Source organism: Argiope bruennichi, chromosome 4 (assembly GCF_947563725.1).
Source record: "Argiope bruennichi chromosome 4, qqArgBrue1.1, whole genome shotgun sequence".
Taxonomy (NCBI): domain Eukaryota; kingdom Metazoa; phylum Arthropoda; class Arachnida; order Araneae; family Araneidae; genus Argiope; species Argiope bruennichi.
Window position 1 is genome coordinate 112,599,773 of NC_079154.1, and position 25,129 is coordinate 112,624,901.

Consider the following 25,129-nt stretch of genomic DNA (forward strand, 5'->3'; position numbering starts at 1 on the left):
ATTTGTTATGTATTTTGTGCCAATTGTTGAAAATACATACACAAGAAATTTGAAGGCATGGTATGAAAATTTTATATTTAATATTTTCTATAATTCTGATTTTACAAGACAACATCCAGAAATAAATAAGACTTAAAAAGTGATTTAAAGTTGTTGCTTAATTATCCATTTTGTTACTACATTTAATTTCTATCGACAAAAACTTCTAAAGATTATTTAACCTATCAAATTAGAAATTACACACTTAGTACATTAAAAAAATGAAACTCATAAATTCTTTGGTTAATTGTTAAGTACTAAAATACTTAAAAAAACAGAATGAGTATTTTGTTTAATTTTAAAATCTCAAGGCTAAGAGATGCAATGATCCTAACTGCTTATAGTGATGAATTTTTTAAAATTTTATTTGATTAAAATCACTTTGTGTAATTGCATCTCAAAGCTTTCTTAGGGCCATTGTTTTAATGAATTTAACTATCTGCGATTTGACTAGAAAAAAAATTGAACGCAATTTTGCAACTTAAGAATTCCACAAAACACAATAAAATTATAGCTGCAACAATGTCAATTATATGGCAAAAAAAAAAAAAAAAAAAAAAAAAAAAAGCCAAACAATTAAATATTTAAAGAAAAATCATCAATTTAATGTAATCTGGAAATTTACAAAAAAATTTTGATTTTAAAAGTAAATAAATGAAAAGTTTTTGAAGAAAAAGCACCAAAATCATGAATTTTAATCTCGTACCCTGAAAATTTTGTAACACAAACACATAAGGCTTTATATATATTTCCAAAAATAATTTGTACTTTTGCCAACTAGGTAGATGTTGAAATGAGATATGACAAATAAAGTATTTCTCAGGACTTTTCAAACTTTTAATATTGCTGATTTTATAAATAATCAACATTCAATAATTTCAAAACAGTGTTGCTTCTTTTATTCAGTAATATTAATTTTCTTTTGGTTATTTTAGAAAATAACATTATGCATATCTAATTTATACTCTATATCATTAAAAAAAGTATTAAATATTGACAATCAATCTATTTACTTTTGTATATAGTGATTTTCATTAACACATGATGGTAAAAGGCAGTTAAAAACTATATTTTTTTAATTTTATTTAGTTATTTATTTCACAAAGATTTGAACCATTAAAAATTTTCATCTTCATCTTAAACTCTCTTGATTCAATTAGGATCAAATTGGATATTTATATTTCATCATTGCAATTTTTACATAAATAATTATAACAAATTAAAAATAATATTCCATAGTTTGGAAAGTCCTGTTATGTTCAATTAGAACATGTAACAATTATGCCAATAAAAGCAAAAAAAAAGGGAATAATTTCACAATGCTTTATGTGCTATGTTACAACCGATATTATCAAAAATTGAAACGATATAAAAAAACTACTAAGTATATAAATTAGTGAAAACTCAATGAATCGTGCAACAGTAACAGCCTGTATTTTTTGTAAATCACAGACTGTAAAGCATATGAGGCACGAATACAAATTAGCTTTCCTGCCCTGCAGATTGACATTTCAATCACTGACATTCGACTTCAACCTGACCACAAAACTGTTACTAAACATTTGATTTACAGGCTTGTACAATGAAAAGTTTTAGAAATGCTGTTAACAAGCACTTTTTGCTGAAGACATTTAAAAATAACTGGCTTATATAGAATTATTTATAGAATAAATCTGAACACTAATCAGAGAGCAATAACTGATATAACTTGAGCAAGTGATTTCACAATATCATTTCATCAACGCTTGCTTGAATAAATTTTGTGAAATGGAGGTTAAATGAACCTCGTTTGGTACTGTAAAAGTTAGGAGATCACAAGTAGATGTCTTGTCAGTTCAAGGACATTCAGAGACGAGCCTGTAGGAAATGTCTGGGCCTGTTTTTTGATTCAGGAACCGAGACCAAACTCATTTGGTCTTCATTTAATTGAATCATCTGCATTAAGTAATATAGCTCGATAAAACTCGAACTAGGACATGTATGTAGTTGGCAGCTTGTTTAATATCTCTTTTTAAGAGAGTTCTAAAAGCAAATCTTTTGCCATTTGCAGCAAAAGTGTGAATCGTGTGTTGGATGCTATGCTTAACTGAACAACTAACTAACTTAAGAGTTGTCTAATTTTTTTGTTTTGTTTTGAATCCTCAATCCATGCAAACACACATTATATCAACCTTGCCCATAACGCAATCGTTTCATCAAACTTTCATAAAGTGGTGGAAGTCACTGGTAAGACTTTTTTCTTTCAAAATCAATTCACTGGCTAAAGTTAGAGGATTCTGGTACCTGAAAAATCATCTGGGGTTTTAACTCTTCACAGAAATTAAACCATTGGTACAACTGCACTGTCATCTTTGTCATCATTCAAAACTCCAACAGAGTACTTCTTAAGTAAATCGAGAGGAGGTAATGGCCTTTTGGGCCACACTTTTGCCCTCTTAAGATTTGTGGCTTCTTTCCACAATTTTTCCAGCTTGACTATCGATGGGTAAATGTTCTGTTCTATCCACTCTGCAACTGTGTACTCGTCATAGACTTCACGAAGCGCATCTCTTGCTGTTCGTACAAGAGATGTGAGTGGATAGTAAACTGATGAGTAATCAGCAAGACCTTCATCGACTCTCATTGGACTTGTTATGTTGTGTCGGATATTGTAATCGGTGAGCCAAGCCTTGTGAACAGTGACATCGTAAAGGTAATCATCTACACGTTTGACAGCCTCGCTGTGATGTTGAGTCATACGGAATACGGCAGAGCCAGGGAAAAAGCAGGAGGAAGCTCGCTGCCAGAGATGTGGATCGGTCTCGAAATCGACTTGAGACCTCTGGTGAACAGTGCACTGAAGTATGTGATGAAACTTGGTGAAAAGCTGCTGGCTGAAATAACCTTGAGTGACGGTGAGAAGGTCAAGCACCAGCGATGGCAATCCAGCAGGCAGAAGCTCGCAAAGGGTTGCCAAGTGGTCATAGCGTTGCCACCCGGTAATGACGATACCTCTGAAGTTTCCAAACTTTTTATGTTGTTCGGCCATCACCTCCAACCAGGCTTCATTGTTTTCAAGATGCATCTTTACATTTGGAACTGTGAGAGTCTCGCCGAAAGCTCCTTTGAAAGCGCTGGCGGCCCAAACGAAAGGAAATACTTCGCTGTAAGACAGCCAGACATTGTAAGGAACAAAGCGGTAAACATCCTTCACGTAAGTCCAGACCATCGGCTCGACGAGTTGTCCAAGCTGGAATTCTTTCAGTTTTTCAGTTGGCATCTGGCGTAGCATGTCATCCCAAATAATTGGTATCACCTACATGGGGGGGGGGGGATATGGAATAAATAACAACAGAAAAGTACAAATGCATATAGTAATCTTTGAAAAATCCAAACATTTCTTTTTTATAAGATACGAAAAATATGAAATACGATTTAATTTTGAAACCTTCTTAAGTTGATATGAGCACTGATAAAATTGATAAATGAATTGATTGAATTTTAAATATATATAGTTGTATAAAGAAGATCATACCATAGTAATTATATTATATAAAGTGTTCTGTTTATAGACCGATGAACTTAACAGGTTGTTAGTAAGTATCGTGAGGAACAGAACCTGTAATAGAACTTGGTATCGTCAACAACGCTGAAGTGGTGAAAGTCAAGAAAAAGCACACAGGCTTCGAATCCAGAAGTCACTATCAACATATATAATGCTTCCACAACAGAGTACCATGAAAATTTCAACAGAGGTTTAGTGTCGGTACGCGGTCAGGAATACTAAGTGACTGTCTCTTGGGACCATTTGCGCTGATCGAATGTCCGAATTGAGCAATGTATCTGCAACACGTATTCCTGGGAATGCAAAGTGTGTCGGCCGCAATGCAAAGAGGCATGTGGTTCAAGCATAATTTGCAGTTTACATTTCTCACATGAAGCGTATAATCATCTCGATGTTGCATACCCGCGGAGGTGGAGTAGATGCGTGGTATCCATTATTTGGTCCCCACATTCACCGGGTCTTAATCTGTGCGACTTTTTTCAGCGGAATTACCTTAAATCACTCGCTTATACGATGTTCAAAGAAAAAAAAACAACAGATCTCATAAAGCGTATTTTCATTAATGTAGTAATCATCAAAAGCATACCTTCGAACGCATCCGGAAATCGTCTTTATGTTGTTCTAGACTGTACAACGACATCGGAGAACATCAGTTCCAATAACTCCAGTAATAATTAATTAAACAAACTGTGATTTTTGTCGTTCCAGCGTGACGTCGGGAACCACATGCGTTTCCCACCCTCTCTAGGTGGTTTGTCACATCATGTAACATAGCAACTAATGTTCCTCCAAATGCCTACTGATAACCCTATGAGTTTGTCGTTCTATTAACAGAAAACTCTGTATTTACAGATATTTTAAACAGAAATGCAATAGTGAACATATAGTAAACCTGTAGAATGTTTGTACTATTTACAATTTAAGAAAAAAAAATTATGTTTGAAAATAAATTTCTAAAATCAAATTACAACCGGCTTAGTTACGAAATTTCTTATTGATCGTATCAAATTCAAAATACCGTACAGTATTTATCTTTGTGTATAAAAGTCTTAAAAGTTAGCAGTTTAAAAAAATTAAATATATTGTTATTAACAATAAAACTTCGTCCACTGAGAAATAAGCCGTGATAATCAATTTTTTAAAAAAAGAATTGACTTTTAACATCTATTATACTCTGTTTCACCCTAACTTGGCAGTAGTGTATATTCTAGGCATGCCGAATCGCAGTCGTCATCAGGGGAACAGGGTTACTTTAAAGTACAAAGTTAATAGAAATGCAGATCGCTGGCGAAACTTTATCTCGCAAATTTTTCGCCAAATGGTAAATATTTATTTACTTTATCATATTATCACTTTATCAGAGAATTAATTGTTTCCTTATTTTCATTATTTTTTCAGTATTATTGACACATTATTTTAATAAATCATTAAAGTTATTTCATTTCGTTTCACTGTTTCTCAAAAGAAAACAATATATCTTTCAATATTCTGTAAAGCGTAGTTCGGCTAATGTTTTTCGAAAAGATATTTATATCATCGTTCACATCTTTTAAAACTTTATCTAATGTTGGGATCTCATTTCTGCAAAAAAATGCATGGATTTTTCGTCAAATACAGAATAATGTAAAATCATCATATTTTACAAGACCTGAATGTTTATCTACTGAGCCTGGTCGCTTCTTTCTAGGGGTACTTAAAGATGCTTTTATTTCTTTTTTCAAAAGGAAAACTGTTCATTGCGAAACATCTGTAAGATGCGAAACTTTATCGACGATTTGATTGATAGAATCTTAAGGGTCTTCTCGGAGTCGAGAATAAACATTTAATATGTTTCTGCGTGCTGCACTTTTTGTTGGTTTCACTCGTCTTGAAGGTGTACACAGCGTAGTCGGTGATAACACTTTCTCTTTTTCAACCATTTTAGAAGTTAATAGAAATGACGAATAGAATAAATATTCACCAAACAAAACTAATAACTATTAATGCGATTAATAGTATCAAAAATATCAGCTGCTAAAAAAGCGAGAATAAAAAAGTACGAAAGATGATAATGGTTGCGAACTGAATGAAGTTCAGTTGGCGGAGACGTAAAAGAAAAGCGCGCCAAATATTTGACCTTGAAGACCGGTTCTAGCCAAAGTGGAATTCATTATGTCAATCTTTTAGTTTTATTCGTTCGCTTTATTTACAAAATACTTGACATATAAGCACTTCTAACTTGAGAATAATTTTAAATACATATTGATAAAAAAATGATTTCTGTAATTTATGATATTATTTGATAAATTTCTGCGCATTTTAACTATTTTAAAGTCGGAATTGATGGGGAACTCTTTCCCAAAGCGGAGCGTCACATTTTCTACCTTTAACAATACTGCCAAGTTAGGGTGAAACAGAGTATAGCTATACATTTTTACATTCAATTATTTTTTTTATGTCTGTTTAATCCGCTTCCAATAGATGCAAGAGTTTAAAAAAGCTTTGCAAAAGATCTTATTCTGTATAATTCTTACCTAACACGAAGAATAAAGAAAATATATAAATGATAATTAACAATCAAAAGGTTGCCAATATTTGGGTGAAAATTATTTAAAAAGTCAAGTTAAAGAAAACAATTTCGTGGAAAAGGCGGAACGTAGACAGAAAAAAAAAATAATAATCTGGAAGACTGCCATTTCCTGATCTCCGTTTGATTAGATAAAGTTGCTTAGTTATGCAGTTTCTTTTCTATTTATATGCCATTTCGATAAACTAATTATTTTACCTATTTTAAACTGCAAAGGATAACAGCTTTGAGTCACTTCGCGAGACATTCTTTTGGGTTTGAATTCAAGATTTCGATGTATGTAATTTTAAAACTATTGTTGTTCATTGTAAAATGACGGTTATAGAATGAATTAAAATAATTTTCATCTTTTAACTGCATGAGTTCATCGAAATTTTCTTTGGGAAAAGTATGATAATTGTTAGGAAAAATAGCCTATTACTTTAATTCGACACCTTCCAATACTTACATATTCATTTTCAAAGTCTAAATTCTGAAAGACGGAAATTACAGGCGTAGATGTAGCTATTCGTTTGCAATAAGGTGACCATATATCTACGCATGTTATCTATACATCTGGATAACCAACTACCAGAGAAAGCCTCTCAAAATATGGTCCAATAAAGTTTAACGAATTATGGTACACCTTTTCAGTTAGGTTTCAATTGCTGAATTTATTTGAAACAGGACGGGGATTCAAAATTTTGGCAGTAATATAAACTATTGAAAACAAACTTATAATGGTAAAGTTGATGTAAACTATATAAACTTCAAATCTTAAGTTATTATTCGGATTCAATAATATATCTCCGAGCGACCAAGGGTAACTTTTTTCATCTAAAATGAGAATTAAAAGTAATTTTCTAATTTTAACTAGCCATAATGAATGGTCAGACAGCGAGCGCTTGACGCAGTCTGACCATTTTTAGCCTCTGTGCTCCAAAAAACTTACAACCATCTTATTTTAACATGATAATGTTTCACAGGTTGGCATACAATCTGTAAATTGCGATTTAAAAGTTCGTAAAATGCTCTATAAAGCAGATAATGGACACTGCAGATATCAAATTTTGCAAATAATTAGTTTTAAGGTAATAGTTGTTCACTACGAAATCGTTTAACAAAATTTTGATCGAAATTTTAACATTTGTTTTCAATTACTTCGGAGCATGTAATAGCATCATAAAAACCATTGTTAAACTCTTCAAAATTTTAAAATATTAATTTCTCAGTGATATTATTTTCATGCTCCCCTACAATTGTTTTATTTAATTTTTCAAAATATTTTACAATATTTACTGCTATTGCATTAAATACAGTTTTTGTGCCCATGATAAAGTTTTATATAACTAAGAGAACATTTTTTTTAAAAATGATATAAAACTACAGAAATCATCATGCATGACGTTCCAAATTAGAGGCCTTTTATGTTGTTGTTTTTTTTCATTCCTTTTCCAACTTTATTACTTAAAATGCAACAAATCCTACAGAAATATTTTTTTTTCTTTCTTTTTTGCTGTAGATATGTCTAGCATTTTCTGGATCAAAAAGAGGAGTGCTTTTAAAATATCCTGATAGTGTAAAATTAAAAATAATATGAATTTTACAAGCATTTCCTAAAAAAATGAGTCTGGATTCGAATGTTCCTTATTTTAAAAGTGCTTGGATATTTCATTCGTAGTAACTCACATCTAGCTACAAAACAAAAAGTATTTTAAAAAATCTACACTTTCTTACCTTATGTTTATCTCGAACATAGCGAGCCACTCGAGCAACGTGTGACAAAAACAAATTGTCCCTGTCCAGCCTCATGCACTTGCTGCAATATCCCAAGTGGTACACTTCATCGCATCCGACGTGCAGCCACCTGATGTTCGGATGCATAGCCATCACCTGATCAATTATGTTCTCGACCAAACTGAAAGACTCGTTCCTTGACGGACATATAGCCTGAGGAAAGTCATCCACTTCTCTCAAATCTCTGAACTCTTTCAGCTTGAGAGCAAACTCGAGATGACCAAAAGTCTGCACCAAGGGTATGACTTCAAAATGATGAGTCTTAGCGAGGTTGAGAATGGTCTGGACATCTTCTCTGGAATAAGCATTTTTTGCAGACGATGCAGCCAAATTTCCAGTGAAGGGAAACATGTCTTCATACTCCATAAGTATAGCGTTAGCGCCTGCTTCTTTCAGTAAGGGAAATATCTGCTTGAAGTAGGACACTTTTGGCGGTGCGCCCTTCAAATCAAAGTGAACCACTCGAAGAGGTGGAACAAAATATGTCGTGCCGGTATTGCCATTGGCCGAATTCTTTTGGTATTGCCATGTCCTGCCTTGCTGTTGTTGTTGGGGATCTTGCCAGTTGTTTGGTGCAGGATTGGGGAGTGCTTTTCCGCCATCGTACACCTGCATGCGGTCTCCCAAATTATTACTGTTTGGCGCGGCACCAACATAGTTCAGGGCATGTGGATCGCCACCCACAGGTTGCTGCTGATAGCTAGAAGAGCAATAGAAAAAAAATATATTAAATTACGTAATTGAATGAAAGCTAACACTGCAACTGTTCAAGGAAAAAGTTTTTATATCAGCAGCAGGACACATTTTCATCATTATGCCAATGGTATATTAAGAAATAGAACTTAAAACTTTTTCGACATGTGATCACATTTCTTTTCGAAATATCCTGCTGTGATCCGAAGGGTGGGGGACATAAGACAATGGAACATTAATTAGTTATATTAAGAATGAAATTGTTTTGAAAATTTCTTCTAAGTCAATGTGATCTTTTATGTTATCTTTTTAAGTCAGCGGTTCTTAACCTATGGGTCGAGACCCAAAATTGGGTCGCGAAGCATATTTCTTGGGTCGCGCTGAGTCGAACCAAAAAAGTTAGTTATACACCAAATTTCAGACATTTTAGAAATGACGACTTGAATAAATATCAACAATCGAAAATGAATGCGATTAACAAGATCAAAAAATATCAGCTGATTAAAAAGCGAGAGCAAAAAAAGTACGTGTGATGATAATAAAGGTGAGAACTAAATGGAGAAATCCTGAAATAGATATAAGGTGTTCCTTGACAAGCATTCAACCGAGGTTTGAAGATCTTTCAAAATGTATTCAAGCACAAGGTTCTCATTAAAACTATATGACTTGCATTTAAAATTTAAAAGACAACATATGTATTGATATTTCTTTTTTTTTAGGAATAAGTTAAAATGTCAATTATTTTCAAAAAGTTATAAATATATTTTAATTTAGTCAATAAAAATTATTAAAAACACTTGATTATTAATTAAATTTTCCTTGGATCGAAAAGTACTTTTGTTTATCTTTATTATTAAAAAAATAAATAAAAAATTTGTAATTTAAAAAAAATCATCATCGTAGGATTGAAGATTTTTTAAAAATACGATCTAAAATAAAGCAATGAAAAATTTTGACTTTTTCTCAAATATTTCTCAAATTTGGGTCGCGGCTTAAAAAGGTTAAGAACCACAGTTTTAAGTCAATATGATTTTCTTCATTGTTTTTGCTTATAAAATGCAGAAGAATATGAAAGAAGAGAATTCCGGGAGAACTTCCTCAAACCCAATATTAGGCAGGTTCCTGTAGGAAGACTACCTATTGCAAGGATTTTGATGACAAGACTTCAGGAAAATGTCATCAGTTCTTCACTAATCATGGTCCCTAGAACCCAAAACCCCTCTTCGTTCAAAAGTTATATAATATACGTATAAAGATTTATCAATATTATCTTAACAAACTAATTTTGTTTTGATTTTAACTAGCTTTGAATGGGTTGAAAGAAATATAAAAATATCTAATGAATTCGTAAATGGCCCATCTAGCTGAAAGGGGTTGGAAATGGTGTGTGGTGGAGGGGGGATTCATTTCGCCATAACTTTCTTAATATTGAAGATAGAAAAATAAATCCGAGTAGCCAAATGAGCGCCTTATTAAGATGAACAATTTTTCGATAACTGCAATATTTTAGAAGTTAGGGGCTGAAAAGTGATTTTCACGCCCTCATTTTGACTGTTCCCAACTTCTTCAACAATTTATGTTGCCAGATAGTAACTCAGATGTTAAGGAAATCTACCTTTGCTTCCAGCTTGTTGAAAGGAATTTTTATTTATTTATTTTTTAGTGCCCCCACAATTTAACATACCTTGTGCTAAAAAAAAAAAAAAAAAAAGATAAGATATTTCTGTTTGACAGATATCTAAACTATAGATTTATTCTTACGTTACTTATTTCTGACATAGCCTATGAAATTAAATATCTAGTTATCAAAACGTGTAAGAAATGTTCTTATAAAAACATAATCATAAAATATTTCACATCTGTTTACTCAGATTTTGATTTTTGTCAACGTATTTATTTAAATAAGTGCTAAATTTGAATAATTCTTTAATGATAGTTCAATGGTAAACAGTTTTTCCTTAAGTATCTCTCCAGGACAATAATATCATGCCGCTTTATGGGAACATTTAAAATTTTACAGTTTCAACCCCATCCTACTTCTCTCCTCTTTTGCTTGAAGCCATATGAAATATTTAAATGTGAAGCTGAACTAATATCATGGTTGGCATTCAATTTTTATCATACGTAGGCAAAGTCTCTTAAACCACCTTTATACTTTCTCGTATACTTAGTATAGAAAAAGTATAATAGTCACTAAAAAAATTCGAACTCGAGACTTCGACGAATCTTTACGTTTTAGACCTCCCTGAATTCGAAGAACATATTTTTGGAAGATGTTGTAACATTCCCCGTTTCCCAGTAATGAGTACGGAGTCTGAGAAACTACCCCTGGAGTGGTCGTGTTGACGTGATGGAGAACCGACTTTGAAGAAAATCCTTCGACTTTGACGGTTGTATCTCCTACTACAGGTGTAAATAACTATTTATTTAACCAAGATTAGAACAAGTTGTTCTTTGTATATATAGGGTTGTAAAATAAAGCATTGTCTGGAAATTCTGCTTCGTTATTTGATCAATCTAGATCAGGACATTACAATGTCCGTCCGTTCGTCTATCAGTGACAAAGATAATTCAAAAACACTTTCAGTTAGACGGTTGAAATTTAGTATATGGTATACTAAATTATAATTATTATAATAATAATGACACAGCATAACATATGGTATACTTAATGCCGAATTTGCAGATTTCTATCACATCTTCAGTAAATTCCGTTCAAAGGAAGTCAATCTATCCGGCTGTTCGAATATACCATGATAATTACAAAACTAAGAGAGCTAGATAGATAAAATTTGGTACATAAATTTAACATTTATAGTGTAGACACCTGACAAATTTTGAGCCAAATCCAACAACGGGTTGACTGTCTGTCTGTCTGTACTTTCAGAAGTAAGTAAACGCGATAGTTTAAAAATCCATTCACTTAAACATATCAAACTTGGGTAGGATTTTGTGACTACAAGAGCAGTTTGGTGTCAAATTTTTGTTTCAATCGGTTGAGAAAAAAGTGCCTTAAACACACATTCGATTTCTGGATGCTGTGAACCGCATGCCAGGAATTAATTTTTAAATAATTCGCCAATAATGACACAGCATAACAAATTCGCGCTAAAAGTTAATATTTCGTAACTACTGTACGTCAATGCCATGTAGGGCATTCTCTGGCATGACAAGTTTAGTAGAAAATAAGCGAGAAAGTTTTGGAGAGACTACTTCTGCCGATTCAAGAAGGGTTTAATCTTCCATGTCGTGGTGTTTTGATCATATAAATAGGAGAACAATAATTCAAACAGGAAAAGTTATTTGTCTAATATGCGCAGTGCCGTCAGTAAAGCTACATATTTCTTCAAAAGACTCTCTGTATCTATAGAGATGCCATAATTTCTAAGCATTGATTGATACAGGACGTTTAAATGCTAAACATATAAAACATGACAAAAGTCGGTAGGTTATAATTTATTTTTACTTTGATAAAAAAAAATACGGTTTATTGATAAAGTATTGGTAAAATTTATAAAGTTCTGTAATAAAATGTAGATATAGAATAACAAGATGCAAGGCTAACAATCCTTTTTAGTCTAGGCTTTCTTTAACGTTGATTTTACTTTCTTAACTATAGCATTTCACATAATTATAAAATTGAGCGAAAAAATTATAATGAAAACTGTTTCACTTTTCTCTACTGACCACCTGTTTCTTTCATTTGTCAATCGAGTCGACACAAGGGTAAATATTCTCTTCACATTTCCATTGTAAATTGGAATGGCAAATATGTATTTGTATAGCTGAATTAGGCACGACTTCTGCTCAAATACACTTTGCATCAGCAAAAAGCTTTAGCCATTTTTCGTTCGTGCTTCGCAGTTTGGTTGGTATTATTTTTCTCTAAATAATCTTTTAGATGTACAAACTGGTAGAGCAGAATCTCGGCATTGACAGTATCGATGTTTAGTAGGAACAAATTAAAAATAATAAAAATGGGACAATTGGCAACCCTCAGATTAGTTTGTACCTGCTCAACAAGAACAAACCGTTGAACCAAAAGCTATCAAATTCGAGGTATGTATGCCAGCGAGATGTTGAAAATGTGCATCCTCAGGTGTCGAATTCTTTTCCATTTTTTAAAAAATTAAAGCTCAGTTAATTGAAATTATAAATTTAGCAAAAATCTAATTCTTTTTCTAATCTCTTCAAAAAAAATAATCACACACACACACACACACACACACACACACACACACACACACACACACACACACACACACACACACACACAAACAAACAAACAAACAAAATAAATAAATAAATCCATATACATTTTAAAATGTAGAAAATTGTCTTTCGAATAACATTCGTTTTTCTCAGTCAAACGTTGTCCAATATTTTCAAATATATGTAATGACATTTTTAAATTTAAAATAAATTTTAATAAATTTTTATATTAAATTAGTTCATGTTAATTTCACTTTAAAATGTTCTCTTATTTCCTGATTCAATTCCTACTTTTTTTATTTAATTATTTTTAACACGCGCTGCAGGAAACTGATGACTTTTGCATTTCACACACTCAGGGCGAAGAGATAAAAAACCCTAATATTTACAACTCTTTTAAAGATACCTAAGATTCCCTTGCTTAAATCGACACGTAGCAAAGAAATCCCTTTCAGAATCTCATAGTAAAATGAACGAAAGGACAAATTTTCGCCTCTTTTGCTCTAGTGTCGCAATGTAAACTGACGCATCTCTTAGACACACACGCACACGCATACGCAGAGAGAGAAAGAGAGAGACATACAGAGAGAGAGAGAGACAGACAGACATACAGAGAGAGAATCGTGGTTTACTCGCTCCACGACAGAAAGCAAAGGCTCCAAGTTGCGTATTATCTCAAAGAGATAGCACAATCACTAGCATTCGCTATCCAGTGCTGAAAATGTAACAAAAAGGCAAATCGGTGTGGGTAACTCACCGAGGTGGTTTCCCACTCATGTCCACTAGCTGCCCTGGCCTTATTTCACCAATTCCTATGGAGTTCTGGTCTTGCCTCTGATTCAGGGCTGACAGATTTCTCCTTGGTATGAGCGTTTTGTGACTTCCACCAACTCCTGCCATTCCCAAAGGGAACTCCTCCCGCCCATTTTGTTGGGGCAGTCCATTCTCCACTAAATGACCGTTTCCTCCACTGGACCCGAACTGGAGGCACACCACGAAGACAGAAGTGACCATGACGCAGCCCAGGAGGAGGCTCTTCCGCCTCCACAGGGAAAAAAGAACATGCTGGGGACAGTGGCGAGCCGCTTGCACCAACATCTTCTGTTACTTGGTTAGTTTGTCGTCGTCACCTGAAATTAAAAAGATAACAACAATTAGGGAATGATGAAGATTTATAGTTATACAAAAAAAGCTATTTACACGACATCTGCGTCAGACAAACAGCATGGTATATTTGAATTTCAATCTTAAGTGTTATAATATTTGATGGTCACGGGATCATATTATCTTTTCGCTTTTCTTGATATACTTGGCTTTAACAAGTGAAATAAACACCATAATATTTAGTATTCAGAAGGTCTCCAGTACTTAAGATGGCCACCTGGCACATCTCCTGCTGCCACTGTGCCACAGTAGCCTTCCAAAGGTAAGTAAAGCCCGCAGTATGACTGTTTTTTGCCTTCTTGCGATAATTGGCTCATACAAGTGGCATGAACATACTAACATTTTGTCTCCATGGCACTTTAAGAGTAATAGCTTGGGTACCTACTACTCCAACCATCCGTGATTGTACGAGGCTTACTAGCATAAACAACAAAACCGCAAGAAAAAAAGAGGGGGGAAAACATGCGATATGCAAAGGCGATATCTGAGAACTAAAAGCATATCAAGTTTAGTTATATAAACACTTTTTTTTAAGCAACACTAAGGCTATTTTTGGGTGGACCTAATAATTCTGAACAGCGATCAGATGACGAGGACGACACCTGAGCTGGCAACCCCTTTTCCAAACTTCCAAATCACACCAGTGGGAAGACATTTGGACCCGACGGTTTTAACGTGCACCAGACCAGCTTGCACGACGGTTCTTCAATGGAATCGGCTTCCGAACCTGAAACCCTCCGGTTCCGAAGCCAAGACCTTACCACCAGTCCAGCGCGGCTGCTTAGAAGCGTATCAAGGATAAATAAAGAAGGGGGCGACGGATTTTTTTGTTTTCTTGTCATATTTGATGATAGAAAGAGACGTATGCTATTGCGTTCTTTTCACAAAGACTGAGCCATTTGTACCCTTCCCCCCCCCTCCTATATTGCTCCTCATCTCTATCCCAAAGCCAGAAATGAAAAAGCAATCATTTTTTAAGTAGCTGAACTCTACTTTGGAAACGTATGGTACTGAATTTGAATATTTTTATTTGAATTAAATTCTTCAAACACAAAAAGTGGTAAATTTCAGCATTTGATATAAAAATCTTAAATTTGTTATAATAAATAACTGATTGAAAAGAGCCCTCCCCCTTTTTTTGACGAGGAGGAAGTAGGTATTTTAATATACGAACTTCAAATTAAACATATAGTATTCTATATGTAAAATGTATTGAATGTAAAGCGAAATATTTCACTGATCTGATCGGCTTTTAATATTTCCGCCATGCCTGAAATGTAATTTCGCTGGTCAAGTTAATTTGTGTTCAATCATCAAAATTTAGCTTATGATACATGGTCCGCACCTCATAAGATCTCCAGTACAAATTTTAAACACCAATTTAACTAATTATTAAAGTCTGCATCTGGCCGTGGGTTACAAACGAATTTATTATTTTAAGGCAGAAAGAGGCCAGCATATTTTAAAGTATCCGCGTTAGCGTGTATTGATTTGAATCGGTGCCAGAAGACCAAATATTGACTGTGTTGCTTCCAAAGTGGAAAACAAATCGGAAGTACAGGACTTTCTACAGCTGACTCGAAGTTCGCATGTACACACAGAGGACAGAGACCGGAAACGGCAATTCGAACAGGAAACTCGGGTCTATTTTGCATAGAAACCGCATTGGAAATCTGCGACATAATATCTATAGACAGAAATAGATACACAAAAATGGAATGTATAGCTAAATTTACTTCAGATTACTATTATATTTAATGGCTACTGAAATGAATAGTTATAGGATTAATGTTAATTTATATATCGTTGCGACCAATTAAAGTCCCGAATCTAATGGCAATTGTTTAAATAATTTATACATATGGGAACAATTTCGTTTCTAAACCTAGCATATGATAAAAAAGTGGGATAAATATTTGCGTTTAAAATGGGATCTTCTTTGTATAGAGAAGAAATAAGCATTCAGTTATACATATTGGAAATGCAGTTGCCCGTAGCTTTCTCTATGTTCAGCTAACTTGTCAATGATATCGAGTAAAGTAAAATCAAAATTTCATACAAAACTGCACTTGTAGTCACAGAATCCCATACCAAATTTGATATATTTGATATATTTACCAAATTTGATGTATTTATTGCGTTTTTGAACTATCGCGTTTACATGTTTCTGAAAGGGCAGACAGACGAACAACCAACCCGTCGTTGAATATCACTCAAAATTTTACAGGTGTCTAAACTATAGATGTTAAATCTGTGTTCCAAATCTTATCTATCTAGCTCTCTTCGTTTTGTATTTAAAGAGTTAACTTATATGCGAACAGATGGACTTCCTTTGGACATATTTTACACACAATTTGAAAGAAATCTGCATGTTTGGTGTAAAAATTGTATACCAAATTTCAACCGTCTAGCTCAAAGCGTTTTTGAGTTATCTTTGCCACAGAAAGACGGGCATTTTCCAAAAATGTGTTTTACGGACTTAGGAAGTTCTCAAACGCAGAAATTCGACAAAATCTCGAGTTCGATTTTTTTTTGTGACGATTACTATATACTTTCTCCATACCACGTATATGAGAAAGTATTTAATGTGTATGACTTACATTCATAATTTTGAAATACATCTGAAAAACTTTTTTACATTAACCTTTCTGTAGACAAAAGACGCCAATTCAATCACATATTTACACGATATTTGCATTAAAAATTTAATTCCGTTTTACTTATTATTCTTTTTATGCACAGATTCTAAAGCACAGTTCATTTATTCTAAAGCATAGCATTCTATATTCTAAAGCATAGCATTCTATATTCTAAAGCACAGTTCATTTATTCTGAAGCATAGCATTCTATATTCTAAAGCACAGTTCATTTATTCTGAAGCATAGCATTCTATATTCTAAAGCACAGTTCATTTATTCTGAAGCATAGCATTCTATATTCTAAAGCACAGTTCATTTATTCTGAAGCATAGCATTCTATATTCTAAAGCACAGTTCATTTATTCTGAAGCATAGCATTCTATATTCTAAAGCACAGTTCATTTATTCTGAAGCATAGCATTCTATATTCTAAAGCACAGTTCATTTATTCTGAAGCATAGCATTCTATATTCTAAAGCACAGTTCATTTATTCTGAAGCATAGCATTCTATATTCTAAAGCACAGTTCATTTATTCTGAAGCATAGCATTCTATATTCTAAAGCACAGTTCATTTATTCTGAAGCATAGCATTCTATATTCTAAAGCACAGTTCATTTATTCTAAAGCACAGTTCATTTATTCTAAAGCATAGAATTCTATATTCTAAAGCACAGTTCATTTATTCTAAAGCATAGCATTCTATATTCTAAAGCACAGTTCATTTATTCTAAAGCATAGCATTCTATATTCTAAAGCACAGTTCATTTATTCTGAAGCATAGCATTCTATATTCTAAAGCACAGTTCATTTATTCTGAAGCATAGCATTCTATATTCTAAAGCATAGTTCATTTATTCTGAAGCATAGCATTCTATATTCTAAAGCACAGTTCATTTATTCTGAAGCATAGCATTCTATATTCTAAAGCACAGTTCATTTATTCTGAAGCATAGCATTCTATATTCTAAAGCACAGTTCATTTATTCTGAAGCATAGCATTCTATATTCTAAAGCACAGTTCATTTATTCTGAAGCATAGCATTCTATATTCTAAAGCACAGTTCATTTATTCTGAAGCATAGCATTCTATATTCTAAAGCACAGTTCATTTATTCTGAAGCATAGCATTCTATATTCTAAAGCACAGTTCATTTATTCTAAAGCACAGTTCATTTATTCTAAAGCATAGAATTCTATATTCTAAAGCACAGTTCATTTATTCTAAAGCATAGCATTCTATATTCTAAAGCACAGTTCATTTATTCTAAAGCATAGCATTCTATATTCTAAAGCACAGTTCATTTATTCTGAAGCATAGCATTCTATATTCTAAAGCATAGTTCATTTAAATTTCCACTATTTTCTCATCACTACCGGACCTATTAGTTAGTTGATTTTCATGTTAAAAATATGAAAATATTATCTTCCAACTGTCATACGTGCAAGTCTCGACATCACAATCCAGCATTTAATTTTTCTCGCGCGTAAATGAATTTCAGCGAAACATCTTCAAATTATTCAATTCTAACTGAAGGAAAGTTAAACTCACGGAATTCTCCAAGAGTTTGTTCACAGCAAGTTTAAAATTCAGTCCCCAAGAAAGATTTCAACGCAATTAAAATTCTAGCAGAGGTGTGAAAGTTTACTAACGAGTCGAGAAATTTTAATGAAGTTTCTTCGCGGAACTACAATTAGCTCGTGTTTCACGACAAAGAGCCGCCGAAAAACCTTTATTGTAGAGAAGAAAGAAAATGCAGAGTACGACATGCAAAGCCAAGAGCATAATTCTGCAGAGCTAAATCGAGACCCATTTTCTTTTTACGGAGAAAGCTTACGGAGAAAGGTAAAAAAATTTTCCAGAGTTTTTTAAACAAAGTTACGACTAGTAACTTATCATAACATTCGCTAATGATCTGGGGTTGAAAATGTATTATATTTTTATGTAAATTAACAACAAGTACAATGTAAGAATACTAAGTTATGATAATTTAATATTTTTATTAACTTCCACAGTAGCTAATGGCTACTTTATAAAACCAAAACATTAGAATACTTTGTTACAAGTCAGAATGTGATAAACCCTTACCTATTTGGATTTAAATAGAAATGGAGGTTTGACGGTTTTTTAGAGGATATATATATGTATAACATGTAATCTGGATTAGTTCCAGAATTTTTAGAACGACATAATAAGAAATAAGATATTCATTTTTAAAGAGTAATTCTTGTTTGGTTAAAAATGGATTACGGTAATGGTTCTTTATGTTAAGTCTAAAATGAATACTTTACACACATTTATCAAATAATGCAGTTAATAATTTATAAATACACAATTCGTTGCAAAAATGAGAGACGATTATGTTGTTAATTTAATTTCAAGTCTTCTATCGCCTATTTATTTTAAACTTTCACACGTGCAATCCTAGGAAAGGGAAATTTAGGCATCTTTAAAAGAATGCTACACACATTCGGGATTTTTATCCCCTTCAGTCAGATTTTGAGAAAATGCTGAATTGAGCAGTTTTAGAAAGAGTGTTAAAAATAATTAAATAAAAAGTGGAATTAGATCTGGAAATAAGAGACCATTTTAAACTGAAGTTAATATGGCTAAATTAAGATAAAAATAGGAATCCAGCACGAGTTGCATATTATGTACAAAGAATAAATGATCAGAAATACGTCCGTCTACATTGCGGTACAAGAACAGAAAAGCAAAAGAGACCAAAATTTCTTCCTCGGTGACTTTATAATAAGATTTTTATAGCGATTTCTTTGCCACGTGTCGTTTTAGCTAAGAGAATTTTAGGTATCTTTAAAAGAATGTTGTAAACATTAAGGATTTTTATCCTTTCATTTGGAGCGTGAGAACTTCTTACAGTTACAGTTTTCTAGAGCGTGTGTAAGATTAATTAAATGAAAAAGTAGGAAATAACAGAGCAGTTTAGAATGAAGTTAATATGGGTTAAGTTATAATAAAAATAGGAAATTAATTAGGATTTAAATTAGATTAAGATTTATAAGGTAATTGATTAGTTCAGTGTTTTCAGTGAACAAGGTGGTTGCGGAAAACAAGGAGGGTGGCATCGAGGGACCTACTGCGTTCTTTCTTTTCTTTTCTGTTTTTCTTTTTTAAATTTACAATGAATTCCTCCATTTATCTTCGACAATCTTATACATCGAATTACCAGCGTCTTCTTCAAAAAGTTCGATCTGGACCGTGGCACACCCCTACGACTACTTCCCTTCCGACATTGCCACCAACAAATTTCACTGGTATCAACAAAATCTATCAACTTCCTCGCGAACATCACAAAAAGTCCCGCACAACACCCCAGGGACATCCTAGTCTGGGGCCCGAAAAGGCCAAAAAACACATACACACGGCAGAAGCAAAAGAAAAAGAACCAAAGCGAAAGCGCGGCAGAAAAGAAATCGATCGTGACAATCCATTCCTCGAGAAGATAGCCTTCCCTCTCCCCCCACTTTTTTCATCTCCTCCAACAATCATTACTCATCTAGCTGTCTTTCAGTGGATGGCAACCAGCACTGCGCGACCACCCCTGGCGTGTGCATCCCTTTCCTTTTTCTTTTTGTGACGTGCGGCGTGATCCTCCACAAACCACTATTTTTTTCTCTTTCTTCCATCTTCCGTTCCATGAATTTGGAATGACATTGAACGCGATTTGAATATACGCGCGCGCGCCAAGATTTGGTGTCACCGATGAATGCTTTGTCAATGACAGAAGTATGAAAGGGTTCTGCTAGAAAAAAGCTCTCTTTGTGTGTGCTTGGAATTGGCGGCTATATATCAAAAGGCAGCCGTTTTATAATATCTTTTTGTAGTTCCGGTAAAATGGAAATTGAGATAATTATCAAAATGAAAAGTTAAATCTGGGTTAGGTGAAATCGTGAAATAAAACGGATCAAGGTTTTTTTTTGTCCCCCCCCCCTTCTCCCTTGCGTGCTATAAAAGAATGAAAATTTTAAAAGAGGTTTTACAACTTTCCATTCAAAGGAAATTTAACTGTCTTATTTTCTTTAATTATTTTTGGAAGCTTGAAGTTTGTCTTTTCGATGCAATTTAAATTACTTTCTTTACAATAACTTTCTTTTAATGTAATCTTCTCAATTAAACATCCCAATTTCCTCAGAATTAAAAAAAAAGTTGTTAGCATTACGGCGTTTTTTAAATTTGGTGCCTAGATAATTATGTTCTCTTACAAAAGTAACCAAGGTGGATTAAGATTTTCAGAGTCCTTACGGTGATGCAAAACCTGAAAAAAACTTTTATTAAATTTAATTTAATATTAATAAAAGACGTTTTTAACTAACGAATATTAAGACAATAATAACAAAACATGTAATTGCAGGTCATCTTCAAGAAAGTTTATTTCAGTTTCTTGCCAACAAAAAAATTTATAATTAAAAGCAAAAAACTTTTAATTTATATAAAATAATTAAAAAAATTATAATAAAAAGCAAATTTAAAATTATAATTAAAATTGCTGACGAAATTACGAAATTTTAAGTATTTCTAAATATTCAAGAACTACTAAGGTTGTTAACTTGTGAATTAGTCAACCATCAGCAAAACCAACTGAATCATATTGGTGTACAAATAGAAATTTAAAAGCAGATGAAAAAGATTTTAAAATTTAAACAATACTTGATTTCAATTTCAATATGATCACATATTTGGTCCTTGTAAATCAAAAGTATAAAGATTACCCCAAAAAAATAAACATCAACAAACGCTCGAATTTCTAGGCAAATGCCTATTTTGTCTCTTTGCTCTGCCTGTAAGAAACACAAATAACGCTTTGACTAATACAATTTCTTGATTATTAATTGTATATACAAATTTTATATACAAGAGGTCTGATCCCTCACTTATACCTTACGGCTATATAAACTTTATTATTATTGTATATCATTCCGCTGATTTCCAGCGATTGTCGCCAAAAATGATGCTTTCCCTGCCAAAACTTTTTCCTCTTTACTCATGGCGATCCACAAAAAAATTTAATTCCCAGTAACGATAAGTCTTTTCCGGCTCTAGCACGCAGTGTAAATAGATAATTTCTCATTCTTCCAGCAGCTACGCCACAGCAATCAGTGTTGATCAAATCTCGGACAACAAAAAGATAGGCTTTATTACCGTTTGTTACTGTTACTTCAATAATGATTTGATTTGAAGTTAAAAATTCTATCTCTTTTTACTATCCGTTCCGCCAAATTATCGTTTCTTTGAGATAATATGACGCATCAAGACAAAGCTGGTTAAGTGTGTCGACAATATGTTTCCAGACCAGAGATGGTAAGCTGCTTAATGGGGACAATTTATACCGCATTTTGAATTAATCTGAGATTTGAATGCATTTACACGTTCAAAGCACCACTTTTATCACATTTTTATATTTCCTATGTATCTAGCAGTATTTAAGAATTATACCAGCATACATTTAAATGTCAGACGGGGCACGCAGTTACATTTGTCATGATTGGGACATCTTGGAAATTTATAACCTTTAAATTGGCATTTACAATCATTGCAAGTCACGTCAACGGAATGATGGTTTTCATAATGAAAAACTGTCAGAATTGGTAAGACGCGGATTAGAGGTTTGGATACCCAACCCGTCTAATGTCCACTATTCCATTTGGAATCGGGTTCAGTGAATACGGGTGGAAAGGGAGAAAACTGGGGTAAATGACCTAAATGAATCGGTTAGAAAATGGAATGATGTGGATACCCATCATTTCAAAAGAGGAAATTAGAACCAGTACCATTTTATTCATTGAGTTAAAGGGGTTGCATGGAGGACTGATAGGTTGCACTTATTGATTTAAAGACGTCCAAAACTTGAAGATTTTAAGATCGAATGAAAAAATTAATTATAATTTAATTATAAAGTGGAAACATGATTAACCCCTTGCCTGCCGCGGGCGTATATATACGTCTCCCTAAATCAATGTGTTAACTGCCCCTGGTGTATATATACGTCTCGCAACTATATACGTATATATAATCGTGGCAATGGGGACCGAATCTCGCAATTTATCCACGGCGGGTAAAGGGTTAAACCTTGTAGCTGGTCATGTCAATTTATAATAATATATGAAAGTATATCAGATCAAAATATTCAGACATAAACAATCAGTGCTCAAATACCAAATTATATATTATCATGTAATAAAATGTATTTATACTATCAATACTGTTTGTTTGTTTCTTATGGCACTTGCCATGGACAAGCCCGCTTTTAGAAGACAGCGATTTTAAGCCGGTGGGGGGGGGCACCTCTTGTTTTTTTATAGCAGCGCCAACTAGGGTCAAGAGTACGACTTTGCCACTCACGCATCACTCATTCGCTTGCACAACCCCTTTTTACAGGAGGGCACATTCACACATCTCACAGATAGAACAACGGAAGAACAACCATGCCCAAACCGGGACTCGAACCCAGGACGTCCAGATCACGGGGAATTTGCGCTACCCCTATGCCAGGACGCCGGCACTATCAATACTAAAGCAGGCAGCTGTATGCCCTATTATCATAATAATGATAATAGGATTCAATTCTTTAATTATGCTATAGAGTACATATTACAGAATAAAGGTGCATGCATTTCAATTCATGTTTTGATAGGGCAACACATTGCATTAGCCCAGGGGCTAAAATTTGTATAGATGTCCCTGCATAAGAATTGATCATGAAAGACGGGCTTTAAGAATTAATATTCTGCTAGTCTAATATATATCTTATTTTGGATTTATGGACGAGATTTCGGTAAACATTCGTTCATTAAGAATCGTAGTATTCCAAGAGAGCCCAGAGTACAGTTCGAGATTTTTTCATTAAATAGCAGGTCGGTAAATGAAATAAATAATTAAATAATATAACACAACTGTTTTGAATGCAAATATAAATGTGTGGTAACAAGCATAATAAGTATGCTTTGATGTTTTAAATTTTAAACATAAATATTGACATTCTTTAGTTACATTCACAAAAGACGTCTATATCGATTTTGAAGCGGATGCACCACAGCAGTGATGAAACAAGAAAGAAGGTACTGCTAGAAAAGAAACATGTATCGATTTCATGTTTATTTGGAACGAACAACTTACATCAACATTAACGTTTCGCTGCTATCACAGCAATCGCAACTCGGCAAGAAAATCAATTTGGCGCTGGCGATGAAACCCGGCGATTAATGAACGTCACCTGCGACTAATGGCGAGCGCCGTCTTCCGCGAAGGTGGAATGTCGCCAATCACACGAGATCGCTTTTTATTTACTTATTATTATTACTGAGATTCTTCTATCGGCGATTGTTTTGCTTCCGTGGACGTTCATTTTTCTTCCACGAATGTGGGTTACTGCAAGATCGACAAAGGGGATTATTGCGGGAAGTAGTTTTCCAAGATGTAGTTATTATTACAAGAGTATATGTATGCTAGATACTGAGTACAAGTAACGCTGTTTGGAAAACAAATACCTTTTCTTACAGGCTTGGGTGATTTATTGTTATCTTTGTTGCAATTCTTTTATAAGGCCATGAAAAAAGAGGTCACAGTATTTTGAAATGGATCAGCAACCTTATAGATAATATGCCCTTTGGAGGCAAAAATATAAGAATTAGTTTTTAATCGTATTAAAACAAATATTATGCTATCACTGTGAATATTTGAATTACCAAACTTTTTAGTATTGTTCTTCAGAAGAAAGTAATAATTTAGTAAAAATGAAATTTTAACAATGAAGAGTTCGCTGTGAAGATTTTTTTTTTCCGCAATGTGGGACAGTTTCTCTTGAAAATACTTCAGGAAGACGCACAACTCCCATATATAAGAACTATATCAGATTACTATTTCAAATCTTAAATAAATAAAAAAAATGCTACAGTTTAATTTTAACATGAATTTCTTGATATATTGATATATTTGGTTGATATATTTGGCTATATATATTTGACCAAATGAAATCAAAAACACGACCAGATATTTTTCCATTAAATAATTTGACAGGGCAGCTTTTTCTTTTGTTTTTATGAATAAAGTTCAAAAATCATTTCATTGTTTCAGATTTGATTAAGGTAATCGAAAGCGTTTTTCTTACGGATTCAAATTTAGAAAATATGTGGTACACATTATTAAAATTAAACAAAAAGTTGTACAGGGTGTTGCAAAAAATCATTCAATAACTTCAGTACCGTAACAGTGAGTTAATACTTCCAACCTCTAGTTATTGTTTATATATTCCCAGCGTTTTCTTAACCCCAAGAATAAAAGTCTGTGTTTCACATTTTCTGTTTTAATACATCACCATATGCTATATGATATCGATATTTATACGATTCGATTGAAACGTTATTAGAAAATAATATATTTCTTTAAATAGAATTTTAAAAAAAAAAAAACAACGAAAATATAAAGACAAAACAGAAGATAAAAAATGTCCAATAAATTATCACTTAGTTGGCGAGGCAA

At 33.3% G+C, this 25,129-nt stretch overlaps 1 protein-coding gene across 4 annotated transcripts in view; it reads right to left on the reverse strand.

Annotated features, from left to right (window-relative positions):
• Positions 1-132: 132 nt before the first annotated feature.
• LOC129966669 (hexosaminidase D-like) overlaps positions 133-25,129 on the reverse strand; it is a 285,439-nt gene continuing 260,442 nt past the window's right edge. For all 4 annotated transcript variants that reach the window (XM_056081176.1, XM_056081178.1, XM_056081180.1 and 1 more), the window contains 3 exons: positions 13,588-13,960; positions 7,866-8,625; positions 133-3,334 (listed from right to left, as the gene is read on the reverse strand). In XM_056081176.1, coding sequence (XP_055937151.1) covers positions 2,360-3,334; positions 7,866-8,625; positions 13,588-13,928 — 2,076 coding nt within the window. In that variant the 5' untranslated portion in view covers positions 13,929-13,960 and the 3' untranslated portion in view covers positions 133-2,359. The remainder of the gene's footprint in view (positions 3,335-7,865; positions 8,626-13,587; positions 13,961-25,129) is intronic.